This window comes from Ischnura elegans, chromosome 5 (assembly GCF_921293095.1).
Source record: "Ischnura elegans chromosome 5, ioIscEleg1.1, whole genome shotgun sequence".
Taxonomy (NCBI): domain Eukaryota; kingdom Metazoa; phylum Arthropoda; class Insecta; order Odonata; family Coenagrionidae; genus Ischnura; species Ischnura elegans.
In genome coordinates, this window is record NC_060250.1 from 133,373,930 (window position 1) to 133,391,600 (window position 17,671).

General features: G+C 36.4%; 2 protein-coding genes across 4 annotated transcripts in view; one reads left to right on the forward strand and one right to left on the reverse strand.

Moving 5' to 3' along the window:
• The window catches only part of LOC124159577 (dnaJ homolog subfamily C member 16), a 98,456-nt gene extending 95,522 nt beyond the window's left edge, over positions 1–2,934 (reverse strand). For all 3 annotated transcript variants that reach the window (XM_046535476.1, XM_046535477.1, XM_046535475.1), the window contains exons 1-2: positions 2,655–2,934; positions 2,417–2,483 (exon numbers count right to left, since the gene is read on the reverse strand). In XM_046535476.1, the coding sequence (XP_046391432.1) occupies positions 2,417–2,483; positions 2,655–2,800 (213 nt within the window). In that variant the 5' untranslated portion in view covers positions 2,801–2,934. The remainder of the gene's footprint in view (positions 1–2,416; positions 2,484–2,654) is intronic.
• Positions 2,935–3,848: 914 nt separating this feature from the next.
• The window catches only part of LOC124159578 (arf-GAP with coiled-coil, ANK repeat and PH domain-containing protein 2), a 92,484-nt gene continuing 78,661 nt past the window's right edge, over positions 3,849–17,671 (forward strand). Inside the window, exons 1-5 of the mRNA XM_046535479.1 lie at positions 3,849–4,034; positions 4,213–4,270; positions 5,430–5,488; positions 5,579–5,752; positions 11,350–11,578. Coding sequence (XP_046391435.1) covers positions 3,982–4,034; positions 4,213–4,270; positions 5,430–5,488; positions 5,579–5,752; positions 11,350–11,578 — 573 coding nt within the window. The 5' untranslated portion in view covers positions 3,849–3,981. The remainder of the gene's footprint in view (positions 4,035–4,212; positions 4,271–5,429; positions 5,489–5,578; positions 5,753–11,349; positions 11,579–17,671) is intronic.

The window sequence follows — 17,671 nt, forward strand, 5'->3', positions numbered from 1 at the left end:
CGATTTTGGTCAGCAGAAAAAAATGTATGTCAAAAACTGACTGACACCAAAATGACGCACTGTTGCGTTACATTCCTCTGCATGAACATGTGACTTTCAAGTATTGATGAAATGGATTGGTAAGACACAGTCATGATTGGGGAGAGTGGTTAACTGCAAATTTTCATAGAAAAATCTTATCTTAGTTGCGAAATCTTCAGAAATTGAATGGCTCTGTAAACGGAATCATTTGCTCATATGATACGAGAGCTCAATTCCGCGGCGTTTTCGTAAAAATTGGTTGGAGTATGGGGAGAAACAGGTACGGATTATTAAAATTTGGAATATTTACACCATGTAAGGACTTTGAACGGTCCATTTACCTCAAATTGAATTTTTGAACCCTAGTATGACAGTTACGTAGAAACGCTCATATACATCCGTATATCACACAATAGGGTAGTTTCCTATTATTTTTTTATTGCCTAAATCAAAAGATTATTACTCCTCGAGTAAGCATTTCACGCTTTTAGATTTTTAAATGACGATATCCATTTTTATAATAATTTTTTCTGAATTATAGAAGCGTCCCCAACTTGCAATTTATGGGTTTGTATGTTTTTTGTATGGTTTTTGATTTTGTTTCATGTTTTTGGAAATCTGTTTAAAGGAGGTTGTTTGAGTTGGTTGGTTGAGCGTTTCATGATTTCTTCATTTTTTTATGTTAACCTTCTCAGTCTGAGTGTTTATGATAATGTACTTATTTAGGCTCCAAAGGAAAGGATTCCTAGAGCCAATAAAGTTTATTTATTTATTTCTTTTTTTTTGCAACTAAATGAAACGTGATAATTTTCAAGCATGCAAAAACGTGATGGCTAAGTATGAATGCTGGGAAAAGTCCGTGTGACGTCATTCTGGTTCCTGCTGTCGCTGTGTGAGGTGACCTTAGGGCAAGGATATGTGTGCCGCTATGATGCAGGCTGCTAGCAGGTAGCAGAGTACCTTGCTAGCAGGTAGCGCTTGGCTTAAATAAGGATTATTGATACCTTATCAAAAGAAGGAAACTTTCAGACCATAGGAAGTTTTATTATATGATTATTAAGAGATGTTTCCCTGAAGTCTGTGACTCATGCATGCATTGGTAATCTCAGACAATGTAAAACTCCTATCTACTCGTACAGAAACTAGGTCCCTGTGACGTCACATGGAGTGGCATCCCATGGGCACCAATCCGGCCTTATTTAAATGCGGTTAAAATTGACCGTTGCTATTCTAAACTGCCATTTCTAAAAAAATAACTTGTATAGGATGAATACACTAATGATGGGTAACTAATCGCAATCAATGCCTTTCATTTTCTTTGATGAAGGAAACTACCCCATTGTTCCGTCTGGGATGGTGCATTACCTTTTTATTTTTTCTCTTAGAGTTGGCTGAATTTTAAAATATGCTTTTCAGAGAGAAAATTTGCACATGATATGATGCCATGCTTTTCTGCAAAATGTTAGTGAGCAAAGAGTGAGACAATCATATCGCCATCAACAAAAGGGATAATTTAATAGGGTCCCATCAACTAGTTTATCTTGTAAGCGGGGAAACAAGATGATGTCATCTTCGCAAGGCAGAATTACATCAATCTGAATTAAGGCCAGATTATACAACAGAATTGGGTCAATTGACAAGCAAACGAACACCAAGGCCCAAAACCACAGTGCTACCTCAGAAAAAAAACTCCTGTAAATAACTGTTAACTCATGACCATCACTATCCTCATTTAACTTACCTGGACTCGAAATATATCACGGTAACCAATTCAAATTGATAATATATCAAAATCTGACTGCCTTGAGTGAAGTTTTTTCCTTTCCGATAAGTTTTCAATCGGGTGAATTATAAAATCGGTAAATAGCTACGGCTTCTTAGATGAAGGTATAATCCCCATGGTCATTCAACATTTGCTTGCTACAACATTCTTATTATAGACATTTGACTCCACAGAAAGACTTCAAAGCATGAGATAACTGTCAATACTGGGATTCATTTATCATTTAAATACAAATACTTAATATCTGCCCAAGTCTCAATAGAATACTTTTCCGTAATCCTCTGGGGTCAATCATCTCACAGGACGATAGAAAAGCATTCTATTAAAAGATACATCTCATAAATTCACAGGGAAAACATCAAATTCTTACTCTATCAATACTTTACCTTAATATCTTTACTTAACATGAAAATACATCAAAAGCACTATTAGTAGAATATTGAAAAACTACCTCCTGGAGAGTAATCAACGAAAAACTTAGACCAACTACCAATAATTTAATTAGATGCCACCCAAAAAATTCTCGATTCATGAGGCTCGCTGATTTTTAGGGTTCACGAGCAAAGGCCTAATTATTAATCTGGAGGACCAGATGGTATGAATTGACCTCACCTCATAGGCTTGCGTTATCTCCACAAATTTTGTTTCAGCTTCGGGGTCCTTGTTTTTGTCGGGATGCCTGTTTCAATAAAAATAGGGCATAATAAATAGAGCCATGTTGCATAATAGCACATTGAAAACAGCGAACTATCACCGTCAATAAGCCGAAACATAAAATGCAGGCAGACAAGTCGTGAAGTAACTAGTAAATAACACAACCTAGGAATGTTAAAATAACAGTAATACTAACCATACTTTCGCCAACTGTTTGTAGGCCTTGCGTATCTCCTGTACGGTGGCAGTTCTTCGGATCCCTAGAATTTTGTATGGATCCCCTAATCCTTGAACTCCCAACGCAAGAATAAACAGGAAACAAAGGAATTCATGCCACTTCATTTCAAAACAATAGAAAATATAACGCACTACATCGAGGCCGCAATGAACGAAGACCCTTCGAACAAAAAATTAATTCAACTATTGATCTTACAGACGACGTGATATGCGATGGATATAGGCTAGCAGATTCGTATGGATTCGTACAGCTGCAATCTCTCAGCAATAATTCTCCCAGTAGTAACAACTTCTTCCCAGAGATGGCGCAGCAGTACAGTTGACGTTGGGAAGGACAAGGTGGTAGAAACTAGCCCTTTATCACCTTGTTGGAAGGATAGATAACCTTATTTGTGGGACTATGGGGAAACAGAATAGGGAACTACGGACCCCCGTAGGTCACTATTCAGTGGACTATGTGAATGTACAGTCAGATTCAAAAGTATTGCAACGGATGAAGTAGCGCCACTTTCGAGTGAGGAGGTAATTTTGAACAACATTCCCATCTCCTGGAATATATTTATTTTGCAGCATTATCAAAGGGAAATTTATGCAGAATATGAGCTATTTTAATATCACATAAACTGTGCAGCTCATCCTAGACAATAAATCCACCTCCAGAACTTTGTATGGTCCAAATGAGATGCATCGGGGACCCATCCCGTTGCATACAATTTTTTGGACCAACTGCGCTTCCACCAAAAGTGTTGGTCCCAAAATTTTGATGCAAATTTGACCGAGGAACATAAACTACGGCCAAGTACCAAAAGCCAGTTGGCTGAAATTTTGACCGAGGGAGACGGTGCGCGTCAGTTGTATCAAAATTTGATGCAAATTCCTCCGTGTGTCATCAGCTTTATTTACCTCCATTACTTTTTCTTGGCGTACTAGGACTAACCATTGAACTAAGACCTACGATGGTTTGATGGAACTCTGTGCGCGTTTACACGACGTTTTGAGGCTACCGTGTTCGGCACGTGCGTAGTGTAAACAGGGTTTAACTGGTTTAACGCTTTGCCTTTTAGCGACGCAAGTGGCAACTTTTGTAAATCCATTTGCATGGTGGTTGACAGCACCGTGGTCCCGAAGTGTTAGATTTTTGAGTCCTCTCTTCTAGTATTCATGCTACGAAAGCCACGGAAGAGAAGAGAAAGGAGGGCGAAGGAAGAGGATGAGGTTTGGTTTGGCGTGTGAAGTAATTCTGTCGATCCGTTGTTTTAATAGTAAATGCGGCTAAAAATTTCAACATGAAGCCCCTGGTGGAATACGAAGAATGTCTTCGAGACTCCCCCAAATTTAGGTACATTTTATTATGACAACACTTCCCTTGACATAGAAAAAGTGAAGTTGTTGACGTTTCGTGAACTTGTTGTTTTCAATCTCATTTCAATAATTTAGCTTAGTTTTGTCATATTACTGCCTAGCGAATTTTTACTTTTATATTAATTTTATTTATCTTAACTTATTTCTCTTTATAGGGCTGTGCTTGAGGAGCAAGAGGCCGATATCGAGCAACTTGAGCTTAAACTTGAAAAGGTATGTTGACATTATTTTTACTCTCTTTCTGAAATGTGACATTTAGTAATACAGTCTTCAACGTTTGAAGTATTTTCATTTACGCTAGAAAATGTGATTTAATACTTTCTAAGGCCGTGGATTATGTAAATTTGCCATCATTTTTCTCTTTTATTAGTGAATATGTTGACTTCATTCCTTTCAACCCGCGAAGGAAATCTTCATTTGAAATGTTAATAATTACGTGACAAAGTGTTGCCCTCTTGTTCCCTGCGTGTAAATATGGGCTCTTATCATATTTAACCACTTATTGATAACTATATTTTCTCACGTATGTTCGCAGAATTTCAGTCTCTTGGGTCATTATTTTCTCTCTCAGTATTGGGCAGTTTTTTTTTGTTATTTGGCTTTGAAATCATCTAGTTCAGTGTTAATTTTTACACGCTATCATTCCTTATTTTATAAACGACGCAACGTTTATGCATGATCGTACAATTGAAAACAATGTTATGATTGTCACGGTATCAATATTTGTATTGGAAAATAGTTTTTGCGAATAATCGTCAATATCAAATCACAGAGAAAGTTGAAACATTGGCTTATGCACTTCCCAATATTGCCCTACGTTAGCCATTAATTGTCACTCCATATTGGCCTTATGTTGGCAATGAGATCAGAACCATTGCATAGCCAATATCCGATTTCTATGGTGGACTAGCTCCTATCCTCCACAATCTTCCTTCAATGCCCCTTCAATCGTCAGTGACTGAATATTTATTATAATACTCGTACATATGATTTAGCATTGTTGTGCCTTGACTCTAATGTGGGCTATGGATATGGAAGCGGAAAGCTATCATGAAAACGTGTGTGCTGAGGCATAAAATATTAGTGAGCTCAATGATGAACCATTTTAAAGATAATGGGGTAGCTCTTATTTAGTTTTGTGGGGTAGCCAATATTGGGCTAGTTTGGGCTTTCATTGGCAATTCATGGCAATTGAATCATTGCCATCCTGGTCCAACATCGGCCCAGCGTGGTAGGCTACTGGGGTTGGATTGTTAACTTTTGAAGGCAATTGCACTGTCAATGTGTGTGTCTGTTTATTGGTACCTAAGCAAGCTTGGTCATATTTTGAAGGGCAATGAAAAATTTCTAATTTCTACTTTCTAATTTTCAGGTATTAAAAACATGTACCTCCATGATAGATAGTGGGAAGAATTATGTCTCGCATCAAAGGTTAGTTTTCCAGGAAATAATGTTGATTATGCCGTATATATAGTCCAGTTTTCTGATTATGATTTGGTCTTTTTTCCTTCCTACATGCAGTCAGTTCACCAACAGCCTTTGGGATCTCAGCACCTACTTTAGGAATGACATTGAAGTGGTGGCATCACTGAATAAGTTAATTCATTCCTTGCAAGAGATGAGTAAATTTCAAAGCATCTTGCTGGATCAAGCATCACGTACTGTGTCAAAGAACTTGAACACTTTCATTAAAGGGTAAGTGGACATTGTACACTTTTAACTACATGCATACTTCAAATGGGCACAATTTTCTCAGGGAGCCCACAAGCACTTGCAAGTGAGATTATTTGATCCCTACTACATACCATGTTATTGGCTGAAAAGCAAACTCTCAGATCAGTAAGGGACAAGACACCTCAGGGGGCTGCCTTTATAATGATGGCCTATCAAGTATTATTAAAATAAGGCATTGCAATATTTCCACTGAGTTTTATTATTACACAACATGTTTCATCGTTACCAGCAACATTACAGTAAAATTCGGTTATAATGCGGGTCTAGGGGGACGTAGTTTACACCTGCGTTATCAGACAACCACGTTATTACAGGAAACTGCGTGGGAAGCAATAAAAAAAACCCTTAAAGGTAATTTTTATAGCCAATTTATTTGCGTAATATATTATTAAAATATTTATTTTATGATTTAGACGGTCTACTTTAACGGGAGTCACTTAAATACTCAGATATTTTCTTTTGCCGTGATAGTTGATGGCGTTTCTTTGTCACGTAATTTTTTATGCGTTGCAAGTGCAACAGATGAATACTATCGCAATCACTTCGTCCCTGCAACCAATTCATCAATTCACTTGTATTATGTAATAAATGGCCAATTTTTGGCATCTCGACCTCACATTCGTCTTCTTCATTCTCGCTCTCATCTTCCGATGATGCAGCTGTTCTTGCACGGCTCTGGACTGCAGCCACAATTTCTTCTTCACTCTTATAAGCAGATACAGGAGTTTCCTCGTCTTCGCGAACCCAGGCCTCGAGATCACTCACAAATAATTTATTAGAAAGAAGATCTGAAGCTTCACGTGCATCCTCTTCCGTGAAACCCAAAAACTCGTCTTCGTCTTCCATGCTATCGCCCGCTGTATACTCGCGCTTTGACCAGCAATTTAGAATTGTAGCTGAAGTTATTTTCTTCCATGCCAATCCAATATTATAAGCCATATTCTTCAGGGTGACTGTTTTCAGATATTCTTGTACCCGCAGTTCTGAATTTATGACACTAGTGAGCAGTTCCCGCCAATAGTGGGCTTTAAATGTTCTGATTATCCTTTGATCCATGGGCTGAATAAGAGCTGTCGTATTTTTTGGTAAAAACAAAGCCACTATTTTGCCATCCCTCGATATCAAAAGCTCAGAAGACGGATGGGCCGGACAGTTATCTAACAGAAGTAGTGCCTTCTCTTCTAGCTTTTTTGATCTTAAGTGGCTCTTAACCGATGGAACAATATCTTCATTGAACCAAGATTTAAAAAAATGTCTCGAGTCATCCAGGCATTCTGACTGTTTTGTAATTTATGGGTAGTGCTGTCATATTAACGTGCTTGAAGCACCGAGGACTTCGATTTTTACCATACACAGAGGTTTTAACTTGTGACTTCCTGATTCGTTCGCGCACAGTAATGAAGTCACTCTTTCTTTGCTCATTTTTATTCCGGATTTATTTGCCGACTTCTTAATATCAAGTGATTTTGTTGGAAGCAATCTGTAGTAGAGAGCAGTTTCATCGCAGTTATACAATTGCTCTTCAGTGTACTCACCCTCATCAATCATCTTGTGTAAAGTCCCACAGAATTCTCTAGCTGCTTCACTGTCACTGGAACGAGATTCTCCTTGCATGTTAACTTGCGCTATCCCGTGGCGAATTTTCCACCTCGATAGCCAGTCAGCAGAAGCAACAAAATCATAAGCACCACGTATTTGTTTATTTAATTTAATTGCCTGTGCTTGTAAAAGTGGACCGGATAATGGAACACCTTCACTGCGCTACTGAACAAACCACGTAAACAAACATTCATGCACATCACCAGCAGCACTCAATCTGGCCTTTTTTCTATCAAGTCCTATTTCGTCATCCACTTGATCAACAAATGTTCGTAATTTATCTTCTTCTTTCATCCAAACATGAATAGTTCCTTCAGGAACACCAAACTCCCTGAATGAACTTGATTTTGAATCACCGCGTTTCACTTTGTCGATTATGCCCAACTTTTCTTTAATTGTGTAAGTTTTCCTTTTGGCAGACATCGTTTTAACCCTAAAATCAATGAAAATTTTCGTAAAAAAGTAATTTTCACATTCATATTAAGCCTAAGACAAAGGTAAAACAGCTCATTCATCATTAAATGCTCGAAGCCTGTGGGCATTGAGTACCTACCTTGGTTTGAGCGCCACGGTGCGAACGTACGAAAGAGTATAATCTCAATCTCCCTGAATCTCGAAAATTATTATAGCCGAGCAACACACTTTTCAGCTCGAGTTCACAAGACACAATGACCGATCAGGAATTACTGAATTTTTTTATGGCTACGAAACAATGTATAGAATATGTTGCCAACCGTGTTAATACAATCGCTTGAAGTAGCGCCGTTGCGACGCGTCGGTAGTCACGCCAAGATAAAATTCGCCACTAAGTTACCTACCTCAAAAAAAAAGGTCAATGTTATTATTTTGGGGGACATGGTGAGACCCGCGGTAAAGTGAGGTGCATAATAACCAGAATTTACTGTATTTGTGTAATAATAAAACTCAGTGGAAATATTGAAATGTCTTATTTTGATAATATTAAGAACTTCCACTATATCGTACCCAACATCATACAAGCCTATTAAGTATTTCAACGGGAAGAGCCCTTCTAGAATGCAGGGATTCCCTTTGTCTTTGAGGCAAGTATGGCCCTGGGGAACAAAAAATGCAGCCCACACCCTATTGGAAATTTCTTATAAGAAAATTTCTTATCAGAAATTGGACATATTTCTTATAAGAAAATTTCTTATAAGAATTTTTCTATAAGAAAATTTCTTATCAGAAATTGGGCATATTTCTTATAAGAAAATTTCTTGTAAGAATTTTTCTATAAGAAAATTTCTTATCAGAAATTGGACATATTTCTTATAAGAAAATTTCTTATAAGAATTTTTCTTATAAGAAAATTTCTTCTAACTATCAGTTACAAAATGTTATTTATAACAAATTTTCTGATGGAAATATTTATTATAAATATTATATCAACATGCTTAAAACACTTGCGCAAACTTCTATAAAAAGCAACATAAGATTTACATCCCTACTGAGAGTACAAAGTTAGCATTATACCTAATTCAATCCAAATGTAGACGCCTATATCTTATACAGCAAACCTAATGATTTCCCATGAACCAAATGTAGATGTCTATCATCAATGTACATCAAAAAGGGCATTGAAGCCCTGTAAAGTTCACCTGGCTGGCCAGACAAGGCGAGATACCATAGAGGTCTTTCAGGGCATGGGTTCTGTATAGGGTTAATGTCCCCACATGCTAAAAGAAACTAAAATCAATGAAACCAACGATAGCCTAGAATGATATACTGATAATTGAATACAACTTTGGCAATCATTACGCAATGAAAGATACAGGATTGCAATATGGAATATGATTTAACCTGGAAAATTGAAGAAGCAAATGAAATAAAATTCCACTTGGGATAGGTACTTCAAGAAATTATATGGGAAGGAAGAGTAAAATTTGATAAATCAAATGCATATGAGCAATGTTTATTTAAGATACCAGAGAGAATAAGACCTCTACATGCAGATTTGGATAGATAATGAAAGAAATAAGCAAAGCAAAATGGAATTTGATGCCATTTTGGAGAAATAAGGATACGTAGAATATGGCTAACAATAATTGCAAGATTTAGGGAAATTAATAGGAATCACAGAAACACTGATTGAGAATAATAGTTGATGTATTTTCCATAAAATAATAACTGTGCAGATGTTGGCATACTCATACAAATTCATTCTCATTCTCTTCAGAGACGACTAAATCACTCACTTTGTCCATTAAAACACTGTTTTCATTAAAACTTCCTCTTATGTTAGATATGCCACAATCTGAAAAATATACATGTCTATCTAAATTAATGATGAAAAGTTTAAAATTCAATGAAACTATCTGTTTAAGGTAACATAATTTTAGGAATGCCAGTTTTTTAATACTTACCAAATGAGGTCAATGCCTTATTTTGGTTAGAAGCACACGACTTATTTTATTAAACTGCTATCACAAAGACATAGTGAATGATTAACATATAAAAGCAATCCCTAGCAACCTAACAACCAAACAAGTTTTGGTTGTTAGGTTGCTAGGGAACCATGTGAACAGTATCCTGCAACGTATGCAATCGTAGTATACATCGTGGTTATTCATGGCCAATATCGAACTTCCATCGGTCAAGTAATCTGTAGACTCGAAACAGACAGATCTTTTAAGCCTACAATTTTTCATGTGCCCTCAGCGATATATATACTAACAAGTCGCATTAAAGAAGCCTCCGCTTCTTGGAACCATTTATGTCAAATACCATGCTGAAAAAAACAGGAAATTAGCAGAACATTACTTAAAAAAGAGTTATACATAATTTCCAAAAATTATCTTATGTAGAAATCCTTAAATAATTATCAATTGCCAACATAAGTTATGGTGACACGCCTGCTGGATAAAAACCTAAAAGGTATGCGACCTGCGCAGCATTATTGTAGAATTCTATAAGAAATGCAGATTTCTTTTAAGAATTTATAAGACTTATAGAATCCTATAAGAATTTCTATAAGACTTATAGGATCCTATAAGAAATCTATAAGACTTATAGAATCCTATAAGAATTCTGTAAGACTTATAGAATCCTTTAAGTCTTACAGAATTCTTATAAGAATTTCTGTAAGACTTATAAGAAATTTCCAATAGGGCATTGTCATTGCAAAGCACCAAACACCAAATCCTGACATTGCCTTCACCTTTCTTCTGGTCTAATATATATTTTTACTTTTTTTTACCATTATGTGCATCCTCCTTAACCTGTCCCATGTACGTGCATACTTTAACCCGTTGAAGCGTCGTCCCTTTGCCACTCTTCCAGTCCACTTCAACGATTGTCCTTATCAGGCCATCATTGCTCTAGATATGGCTGATTAAGTTGTTCCTTCTTCATCTTAATATTTCTATCTTTCCTTCACTTCTCAGCTCTTCCTCATTCTCGTTGGTCGGCTTGATTTTCATCATTCTTCTCAAACACCTTATTTCGAATCTCTCCAACCACAATTTTCATGATGCTGTTATTGTCCTCTGAGGAGGCCTGGATAATACCAAAACGTCCAAATCGAATCACAATAGCATGGATAAGTTGCCATTTGTCACCCTATTTATCACTATACATATTTGACATCAAATTACTACATCATCTGGTTTTAAATCTTGTTCAAAATTTTGAAAATTCATAAAAAATAGCCTTTTTGGCAATTGATTATTTACAGTGGTTGGATTGCATTTAAAATTCATATTTTTCTTCATCTTAAGGTCCTTAATTGTGGGAAAAATATGATAGTTCCCTTTTTTTTCGGGGAAGAAGTGTCTCATTGGGTTCAAATTACGCTATGACAAACGTCAACATAGTGAAATTTGAAGAAAAACCTCCTTGTAACGAAGTCATATTGTGGGTCCCACACCCTTCTCGTGTATAGTGTATGGCAAAATGTGTAACTGTGATAAAAATGCTCTATGTATTGATGAAACTTCATGAAGGGACATCAGGCAAACCAAGGAGAGCAAACACCACTTTGAGAAGATCTCGGCCGACCTGGATGCAGCACTGCTACGCAATGCGCAAGTGTCCCGCTCCAAACCACTCGAGGCAGAGGAGGCGCTGAGCATTCTGTCAGCCACACGCCTCTGCTTTCGACACACGGCCCTTGATCACCTTTACGCACTGTCACTCCTTCAAGCAAGGAAGCGCCATGAAATCATCGGAACAGTAAGTATGAACTACTCTTGTTAGTGTCTCAGAGGCAGAGAGAAGAGTTTCACCCTAAGCCTTAGCCGGAGGAACTTTTTGTGGTGGTCATTTGGGAAGGCGAGACAATGCCCCTGTTTGTATGGCAAGGGAAATCCAAGTAATACTTTGGTATGTTTGGGTCCTATAGTATACTTCAAAGATGTACTCCAGTTAATACATGGTATATGCTAAGATGGCATACTTTAATTAGAATTGAGCCCAAATCTTGCCATAAAGATCATTGGCATGTATGTAGGGCTTGTGCTGCTTCTTTCACAAAAGATACCATTGAATTTTTACCGTTGGCTGTTGTCACTCCTTTTACATGCGCATGTGCTCTCACCATCACCAACTCTTGAGTTCCCACCTTTTGATTTTGCACGGCAACCGTATTTTGGTCCCTCCAACTTCTGGGTCAAATAAAAGTTGCATTGCGTGATGTTCAAGTATAACAGAAGCCCTCATGGGAGGGAGGCATGACGAATTAATTGGCTGTATAAGTAGAAGGGTAGAAGTCTTTGAATTAGGTACTTACGAAAGACAGGAGGGTCTTACTTTTGAGGGAAAACAAGAGTTGTTGAAAAGAGTTCATTGTGTATCCTTGGAGTGCTAATGGTTACTCAAACAGATTTTATTATTATAACTTCTGTATATATAACTGAGTATGTCAGAAGTTGTGAATCATCTGAAGAATGATTGCAAAGAATAGTGCAGTATTCTTTAATCTTAAAATGCCACCTATGATATGCCAAAGCCATCAAAAGAACACATTATGAATGAATGAATTGTTGAATACATTTTCACCCAGAGGGGTAAAAGGGTTAAGGATTGCTTCCATTTTTTTACACTGAAAAGAACACGCAGATTGTGTAAACTATTACACTTGCCAATATTGATTACTTGGTAAATACTGTGATAAACAAATATGCTAGTACATAATTAATACTGGAGTACTTCTATAGCCGGCTTTTTGATAATATTCATGTAGCACTGCTAAGTAAACACTTCAAAAATAGTTTTTTTTTTTAAATGGGTATTTGGATTTTTGTAAAGTAAACGTAAAAATAATGGAAAATACTACTCAAGCAAGTGGGGCAGATGCGATGCTTGCAAGGGGTGGGAATATAAAAATGCCTAAGGGGCAGGTGCTTGTGTATAACCTGAAAGCACCCTTTTTTTTTTTAATTTAATTTTCATGAGCTTATAATTAGATGTCCATGAATTTTGCGAGACATGATATTGCGAAATAACGCAAAATCGGTGAATAAAAACATAATTTTGCGTTTTTTTGCTATTTTAGGTGGATTAGCGAAAAAAATCACATCTAATGAGTCATAATCTATTAAAGCCTAAGCCTTAATTTTTTAACGCTGCCGACGTTCATTTGCTCTATCTCATTACGATTCCAAGATTAATTGCTCGTTTAGTCTCGTGCATAACGCATCCGCATAATATCGTGCACTGTAGTGATTTCTCCGCCAGCATTTGCCATTAAATTTATCACAGCCTCTCTCTTCGATTCCCATGTATCAATCCTGAAATATTTAGAATGAGGCACTTTCTCACCTGAAGAATTAAATATTACGAATTAAAAATGTGCAGAAAGAAATTTAACGCGGCCATGGAAGTGCGGAAATACAAGCTCACACACCCGGTGCACGTCAACGCCGAGGAGTAATTCCGGTGACTCACCGCGACGCATTAGACAGCATTATTGGATAACTTGTTGCCAGAAAACCTTGAGTGTGGGTCTAATGTGACAATTTCGTTGACTTAAACACGGCCGCTGGCTGGGATTGGGCCGCCGATCATGGCATAGCCCACTACGTGGCAGAGAGTCATCTCGTCTGAAAGCGGTCTGAATTTCATGACGTCGTGACGTGAACAGCGGCGGGCAAAAATTCGTCTTGTCAGAAAGCAGCCTCAATGTAGCACAGCGTGTATTTCACGCCGTAGATGGCGCACCACCGGGCCAGATTGAAATGGGTGCCGTGGTGACCACGGCGGCCGTCTTTGGTGCCGTGCCGTCAACTGCGTGATTTGATTCGTTTAAAGACATCCATAGACACGTATGGTTATTTGAAAGCATGAAGCGCTAGCAGTGGAGGAAGGGAAGGAAGGAACAGAAAGGATAGAAGGAGAGGGGTTCTCCTTATTAGCGGACGGATCGTCGGATATTTGGCTCTCCGTTGAGCTAAAATGCAAAAAAAAATCATTTCGACATTGGCCAAATCTAATATCTAATTCTTCAGGTGAGAAAGCATCTCATTCTAGATGTTTCAGGATCGATAAATGGGAAATAATTTTTCAAGTTTCTTTGAATCCGATTATGTTTTGTTAAGTGTGCTTCTTTCATTGCCTTACCTGGCCGATTGGCAACAGCTGTAATCAAAACTAAGCGATTTTGTTGTATCTAGCTGCTGTCCTACCTTCCCTCAACAACTGGGTGAGGGGTATCAAAGGGAACCCATGACATGAAACATTTTGGCCAATTTGTAAGTTATAGAGTACTATGGTTATACTGTAGCTACCCACCACCCGGTTTGAAAACACCATGGTGACAGGTTGTGTTTTGCAGTTGCACTGTTTGTTTATCATCATTCCAGCTTTAAAAATCGAACGAAGGATAGGAATTTTGAATTGCCAAAAGCTAGTGATAATGTTCATACCAGGGGAAGTAAATTCAGCTGAGAAGGATTTTATGTAAAAGACAGAGTATTACTGTGCAAAGTTTGTGATAAAAGATTTTAATTGGAAAGATGTGACACTTTGTTGAAGCACATCAGTAGCGATACACATAAACGTGTGAAAGAAAGGGAACCCGCAAAAGGACAACAATCATTTGAACACAGAGTCACTCAGTCAAAGAAAGCGAAGGAGGAGCTTGTTGTTGCTACTACAGAAGCATTTTTAAAGACTTTATTTTGTGTAGAGAAACTTGACATTCCAAAAATTCTGGAATGATGTTAAAGTATACACATATAAGGTAGTGGGGATTTGCCGTTTGCCGATCGTATTCACCAAGACTATATACTTGAACCATTCATACACTTTGAACCAATATAAGTTGAACCATTTCTTTCATTTAGTTTTATCAGAAATTTTGTACCATCGAAATTGTGTTAAATGTTATGTAAAATGCTTAATTAAAGTATAAGTATTAATGATATGTGTACCATAAAATAATAAAATGCCTATAAACATGAGAAAATTGTAGCATTATAATAACACCGCCAAGATTTTCTGTAACACCGAAATCACATAGTTTTAAAACGAAATTTAGCAAAAAATAAAACCACTTTCATGGACCTCTACTTATAATTCATGACAAAACATGTTCTTGCATGATGTAAATGGTGAAGATTCCTATAGTATAGCTAATTTATTTGCATCACATTTTTCGAGCAGATTTTACAGTACAGATGTCACTATTGTCTAAAGTACGATTCGATTAGTATAGCAAATACGCAAATTGGCATTACTTGATTAGTGTATACGTTAGACCAATGAAACTTGGTGAACGGGTACATCTTGGTATTCCTCACAATGCTCAATGGTAATATGTTTTGTATAAAGTCTCACGTTCGATATATATCGAATCTACTTTTTCTTAAAATATATCGTATTGCTATAACATGTAGGATTTTACATCCAAGGACATAGTTTACTAGGGATTAAATAGCAGATACCCATAGACTGGATTTTAAAGCAATAGCATTGCGGAATTTACGGTACAGATGTCAGTATGATCGAAAAATCGATTCAATTATTATAGCAAATTCACAAATTGGTATAACTTGAAAAGTATACCCGTTGGACCAATGAAATTTGGCGAAGGTGCACATCTTGGTATTCCTTACAATGTCCAATAGAAATATGTTTTGTATGTAGTCTAACGTGCGATATATATCGAATATGCTTTTTCTTCAAATATATCGAACTGCTATAACAAATAGGATTTTACATCCAAGGGCATAGTTGACCAGGTATTATATAGTAGATACCCATAGACTTTAAGTTAAACCAATAGCATTTCGGATTTTACAGTACAGATGTCAGTATGAACGAAAAATCGATTCGATTATTATAGCAAATACGTAAATTGGCATAACTTCAATACTATATCCGCTGGACCAATGAAATTTCGTGAATGGGTAAATCCTGGTATTCCTCACAATGCCTAATGGAAATATGTTTTGTATGTAGTCTCACGTTCGATATATATCGAATCTACTTTTTCTTAAAAGATATCGAATTGCTATAACATATAGGATTTTACATCCAAGGACATAGTTGACCGGGATTCATATAGAAAATACCCGCAGACTGGAAGTTAAACCAATAGTATTGCGGATTTTAACGTACAGATGTCAGTATAATCGAAAGATCGATACGATAATTATAGCAAATACGCAAATTGGCATAACTTGATCGCTATATAAGTTGGACCAAAGAAATTTTGGGAATGGGTATATCATGATATTTCTCACAATGCCATATAGAAATATGTTTTGTATATGGTCCCACATGCGATATATATCGAATCTTCATTTTCCAAATTATATCGATTTGCCTTAACATTTAGGATTTTACATCCACAGGCATTGTTGACCAGGAATTATAGAGTAGATGACTATTAACTGGAATTATAATAAACAGCATTGCGGATTTTACAGTGCAGATGGCAGTTTAATCGAAAGTTCGAATCGATTATTGTAGCAAATATGCAAATTGGCATAACTTGAATAGTATATATAAAATGATGTTTCCTGGAGTTTAGGTCAATAAATTAAAAGTTAGTTTATGTATATATATTGTATATTGCCTAATTCTCTGCATTTTATATTGTTTCATAATTTTTTTTTTTCTAACATAGCCCTGAAGATGTTTTTAAAATAAAACGAAACGTTGGCTGCTAACTTTTAATTTATTGACCTAAACTCCAGGAAACATCATTTTATATATTAAAATAAGGTCAAGAAAAAGGAGAAAAAATTGAATAGTATATGCGTTGGACCAATGAAATTTGGTGAATGGGTACACATTGGTTTTCCTCACAATGCCCAATGGGAACATTTTTTGTATGTAGTATCTAATTCGATATATATCGAATCTGCTATTTCTTAAAATATATGGAATTGTTATAACACATAGGAATTTACATCAATGGGCAAAGTTGACCAGGAATTATATGGTAAATGGCCATGGACCGGAATTGAAATCAAAAGCATTGCGAATTTTACATTACAGATGCAGTATAATCGAATGATCGAATCGATTATTATAGATAATACGCAAATTGGCATAACATGATTCGTATATCCTTTGGACCAATGAAATTTGGTGAATGTGTACATCCTGGTATTCTTCACAAAGCCTAATGGAAATATGTTTTGCATGTAGTGTCTCATTAAATATATATCGATTTAGCGTTTTCTTAAAATATATCGAATTGCTATAACATGCAGGATTTTACATCTGCGGGCGTATTTGACCATGAAATATAGGGTAGATGACCTAACGGGAAGATAAATCAATAGGATTGCGAATTTATATTTTCACATGTGAGTATACTTGACAATTCGTTATGATTATGGTAGCAAATATGCAAATTTGCGTATCATTATTACTATTGATGATAGACCGAAGAAATTTTATGAATATGTTGATTAAAGCATTGTTCATGCTGCACCAATGAAATATATTCGCTTTTTATGCTCCCATTCGACACATATGGAATCTACGTTTTTGTAAAATATATCGAACTGCTATTACTTACCGAATATAACATCAACGGGGACAGTTGAACATTCTTCGGTTCTTTCTCCAATTCAAGTTTCATAACCGTATTAATATATTCATTGTAATCAATGCGTTTTGTTGTTATAAACCTTCCTTAGATATAAAAAAATGACAGCATTGAGAGACATACATCGTCAGAGAAATCCGAACATTACTTCATTATTCGAGACAAATTTATTCGGATAATCATTTCATTAGTCTCTGTTCGTTTATTTTCTAATAATGATGTATTTAACTTCATGAAGTCTGCTGTATTCAAACGTTAAAAAT